This window comes from Sinocyclocheilus anshuiensis, unplaced genomic scaffold (genome assembly GCF_001515605.1).
Source record: "Sinocyclocheilus anshuiensis isolate Anshui unplaced genomic scaffold, SAMN03320099.WGS_v1.1 scaffold869, whole genome shotgun sequence".
NCBI lineage: Eukaryota > Metazoa > Chordata > Actinopteri > Cypriniformes > Cyprinidae > Sinocyclocheilus > Sinocyclocheilus anshuiensis.
The window spans coordinates 1314014-1318823 of record NW_015558630.1 but is presented as its reverse complement, the minus strand read 5'-3'; the positions used below and the strand labels follow the sequence as shown (position 1 = coordinate 1318823).

General features: G+C 34.5%; 1 protein-coding gene across 1 annotated transcript in view; it reads right to left on the bottom strand.

The window, feature by feature from the left end:
* The window catches only part of LOC107680801 (serine palmitoyltransferase 2-like), a 26224-nt gene extending 24128 nt beyond the window's left edge, over positions 1–2096 (bottom strand). Inside the window, exons 1-2 of the mRNA XM_016476851.1 lie at positions 1846–2096; positions 67–261 (exon numbers count right to left, since the gene is read on the bottom strand). Coding sequence (XP_016332337.1) covers positions 67–261; positions 1846–1971 — 321 coding nt within the window. The 5' untranslated portion in view covers positions 1972–2096. The remainder of the gene's footprint in view (positions 1–66; positions 262–1845) is intronic.
* Between the last annotated feature and the right edge of the window lie 2714 nt (positions 2097–4810).

Sequence of the window (4810 nt, the reverse complement as noted above, 5' to 3'; positions counted from 1 at the left end):
CATACACTTTTGAACTGTAGTGTATATGTTTGCTTTTTTCCACTATGCACACATGACAATGTTTACCTTCTGCTCCTCCCTTTCTCTGGCTATGTGGCATTTTTCTATTTTCCACTCCCTCATGAAATCCCGCAGATATCCAAAGATCGTGAGGATGCCGTAGCCCATGTACGTGAGCACGGCAACCAGCATGGGAGTTTCCTCAAAGGACTCGATGAACGGCCTGCTGTAAAGCTCTCCATTGCATGCAGCATGGTAAACCTGTAAAGCAAAACCCATTAAAACACTGTAGTCATGGTACCATCACATTGTGGTTACTGATTACAAGATTTGTAAAACGCCTGTGCAATGGAAACATTTGCAGAAACAACAGATTCCGTTTGGTTAATTTTACAGTTTAGCACAGAAACCATGACAAGCTTTTGAAAGCTTTATTCACAGATACTTTGCAAAAGTCAGATTAACTTAAATAGAGTCGAAGTTTGGCCTCTCATTGTCAAAAACTCTGTTACTCATGGTGACCAAAGGATCACACACAAGTTCTGGCCCAAACAGATTAAGTAGTTAATTCAAAACCCTGTGATCTGCAGGCACATGTGACTAGTCAGGCTCCACTAACAAATACCACGGAGTCTAGCAACAGTGACATCCACGTGAGCTGCCACCAGCTCCAGGACAGCAGCACAACTTTGCATTCAGTTGCAAGGCTGAAAGCGCCTTCCAGGAAAAAGTCTTTTGAAAAATGCACGATAACACACTTGCAAAACATAGATGCGTGTGATATACCTTTGCAAGTTGTTGCTGAACATTACAATGGAAAGTCAATCAGAAGAAGTCAAAAGAGCTGATATGATTTTACAAGACAGTTTAGTTGCATAAACAAAGGAACTGTGACAATCACAAAGCATAGAACATCTTGGAATAGATGAAGCTGACCGATCTCCCACTCAAAACACTGACAGTACAGGACGCACATGACAGAAATTCCTAGAGCTTTAACTTGATTCATGAGTTGCTTACAATCACCCGCACAACAAGACACTGGTATGAGCTCAAGATCTTGACTTGCCTTCCTCAGTGCATTTAGCTATTTAGCTATTAGATCCATTGATAGATTTATTATCTACAAACTTGAATTAAATTATAATGTGTTACTTAAATCCATAGTATATTTAATACAGAGACAAATCAAACGTAGAATTTTATTAGGCTACCTATATATGGCTTTTTTGATCAATCTATAGATCTATTTTCTATAACTTTAAATAAAATATACTAATATACATTTCCAGTTATTCATATTTTTAGTAATATAAATGAAAATATTCACATAAACTACATGCAGATTATAATTATAATGTTTATTACTAAAACTACTGCAGTGTTTTATACAGAACAATAAATATAAACTTAGAATATAACTATGTAGATCTATATCTTGCCTTGCCATTTTCATTGCATTTGACTTGCATTAATGCATAAGCAGCATGAGGTTGCACATTCACTTTCTGGTTCAACAAACACAGTTTATCCAGACGAGTTTTCACTTATGGCAATTTCACATTAGCCACATCATCATATATTTGATGCTGCGATGGCCAAGGCTCTTAAAACAATATTATCAGGTGAAAGTCTACATCTCATCTGGCTGTCAAACTTTACTTTTCCACATGTGAGAAACTGCACGTCATGCACTAACTGAGCACAATCCTGGCACAGTATTGAGAACAGCTGCTGTGTTGCCATGCATCATCATTTTCACCGTACAACAAATTGCACAAGCAGATTTGAAATATCAGCCATGCATGCATGATTCAAAGATCTCAAAGCATGATGTGGCCTCACCTTCTCCTGCTTCTGCTTCTGATACTGATGATGGTGATGATGGCTCTTCACCATGCCATTTCTTCCTGGTTTCACACCATTCGCTGCATGACAATCCTGATTTTTATTCCCCGCGCTCTCAGTCATACTTATATATGGGTAAACACATGCAATCAAATGAATGAAGACGGAAAGATGGAAAAGAGTCGGTGATCTGGGCGACGCGCGTCACCGCTACCCCGAAACCCACAAGCGAGAAATCCGAAATTCCAGCCTCCTCATACCGGAAATCAACGCCCCGTTAGTCGCGCCCACCAATCAGAACGCAGAGATTAGATATTGGGCGTGGTTTGTATAGCAAAGGCGTGGCCCTCTGCGAGCTTCTTTGCGCTAGTAGAAATGAACGCTGGTAACCTCTGTGTGTTTCACCCGTCTGGCCCTGCATAACTCGAATATTTATCTGATGCTCGCAGTTGCAAATGATATCAGATCAATTATAAAATGTGAACAAGCTTAGATAATATATTTGTGCTCGGCTTTTAACTCAGGTAAACAAAAGCAGGAGGAAGCAACGCGACAAGATGAACACATCCACGATTGCATCCATATCCCGAGTTATATGCGCTTCCTCTTTTCAAATATACTTTTACAAATATTCCTAGCTACTTCTCCATGCACGAACTCAGTTCAAGAGAATGGATGAAAAACATGTATTTTTAGATTTTTGTACTGTGTTTTATTATACAATATTAGGCCTAATAGCCATTAGATTAGCTGTTATATTCATTGAATTTTTAACACGTGATTAAAATAAAGATTTATATAAATGTAAATATTACTATAATTTGAAAACAAATTATAGTTAATAATTATAATGTGCATTACTAAAGCCTAAAATTAATATAATATAAAAGAAGTGTATTATCATATAGGGGAGACTGGGTCTAGTTGAAAGTTAATTTTGTGTTTACCATTGAAATTCAATCCATTGAAATCTGGGATTAGTTTTATTTTAGCGTTTTTGAAATAGTGTTTTTCAATATTTTCAGTTTTTGTTTCAGTAAGTTTTAGTAATTTTTTTTTTGTTGTTTAAAAAGGTTTTTATTTTTTTTATCAAAGATTTTTTTTTTGTTATCACATCAAGTTAATCTTATTTTTTATTTTTTTTTCAAGTAGCTTTTTTATTATTGTTTAAGTTTTAGTTTTAGTTAACTATAAAAGCCTGTCTGGGATACAAAAAATATATGGGGTAAGTTGTCACAAAAATGTAACCTGCCATTATTAAAACTTTTTGTATTTTTATTTATTTATTTATAGTAAAATGTAAAAAAAAAAATAAAATAAATAAATCACAAAACAGCTAGCAAGCACATGTTTTTATCGTGTTGTCTTGTTTAACCAACAACTAATACAAAATGATATTGATTGACTAATTTACAAACAACATACAAAACCACTGTTAGAGAAAACAGACATTTGTGTTACTGGACATTTACATCTGTAAACATCCACTAGTGCAACATATAGAAACAAATGATTAATGCAAAAAAAATAAAAAAATAGAGACGTTTTCATTTTCATTTAGTTTTCATTGCATTTACATTTATTACAATAAGCAGATAGTTTTATACAAAGCATCTTGAGAGTACATTAATCCACTAGGGTGGAGTAAACGCTGTGGGCCAGTTGGTGTCTCTCTTACATCACCGGTCTTGCAGTTTGTCTAGGAACTGTGAGGATTTTGCCCCAATCAGCGCATTGCACATCTCAGACTACACCCTGTGTCTTCTGCAGAGAGAAAAGCTTGTGAACGCCCTCGCCCAACCACACTTAAGACAAAAACGATTCTTTAATAACCAACCCAAGAAGGCCCTTCCCTCTGTTTTCCACACAATGACATCAGTGTCGCTTTAAACTTGTTTGAGAACAATCTGGAAATAAATAAACATATAAATGAATGAATAAAAACACAATCTCTTGCTGCACAATCAAGATAAGGTTGTATTGTTTTCACTAATTAAAAATAGCTGCCATTTTCTGTTCAAAACAAGACTGTAAAAGACATTAACCCCCTGCATGAGAGTAATACTTGGGCTATATTATGAAGAGTGAAATATCAGGGAAAATATGAGTGCCCAAGTTCAGTAAAGCCTCAGGAATAGTCTAACTGGATCATGCATGCACTGGAGTCATTACTCTGCGATAAAACATCTGTGAGGTTCAATTAACAACAAGCAGAGCTGTAATCACCATTGACATTGAGCAGGACGCGGTGCCTCAGATATTCACATTAGTGGTCGACAGAGATGCTTTTTCTTAAATTATTACTTCTGGTACCCCAAATCTTGAAAATGTAGTTAGATCCTTGATAACAGGCACTTGCGTACAAAGCTTGTATTATATGAGCTTATTTGATCTGTTATATAAAGCTTAATGATCAATGGACACACACACACACACACACACACACATATATATATGTGTGTGTGTGTGTGTGCAATATATTTATATATGTATTTCTGTTTATTAGTTTCTATTATATGGAGCTTAATGGTCAGTTTCTAAAACTAATAAAAATAAATACAATTGTAATTTATTTATTTTATTTTTACTATGGACTATGACTTTTCTTTGAAATGGCAATATTATTTCTACTAAGTGCAACTGTAATTGTGACCGAACATCTCAAAATGTGATTTAATACCTCAAAACATTATATCTAAAAAAAATTGCAACTCTCTTGTAATGTTAATCAGTATATCACAAAGCAATGTTAAATATGAAGAAAAATGTGACTTTATTTCCAAAAAAAAAAAAAAAATGCTGTTTTAATGTTGATCCAATAACATTATATCTAAAAAAAATTGCAACTCTCTTGTAATGTTAATCAGTATATCACAAAGCAATGTTAAATATGAAGAAAAATGTGACTTTATTTCCAAAAAAAAAAAAAAAAATGCTGTTTTAATGTTGATCCAATATCTTA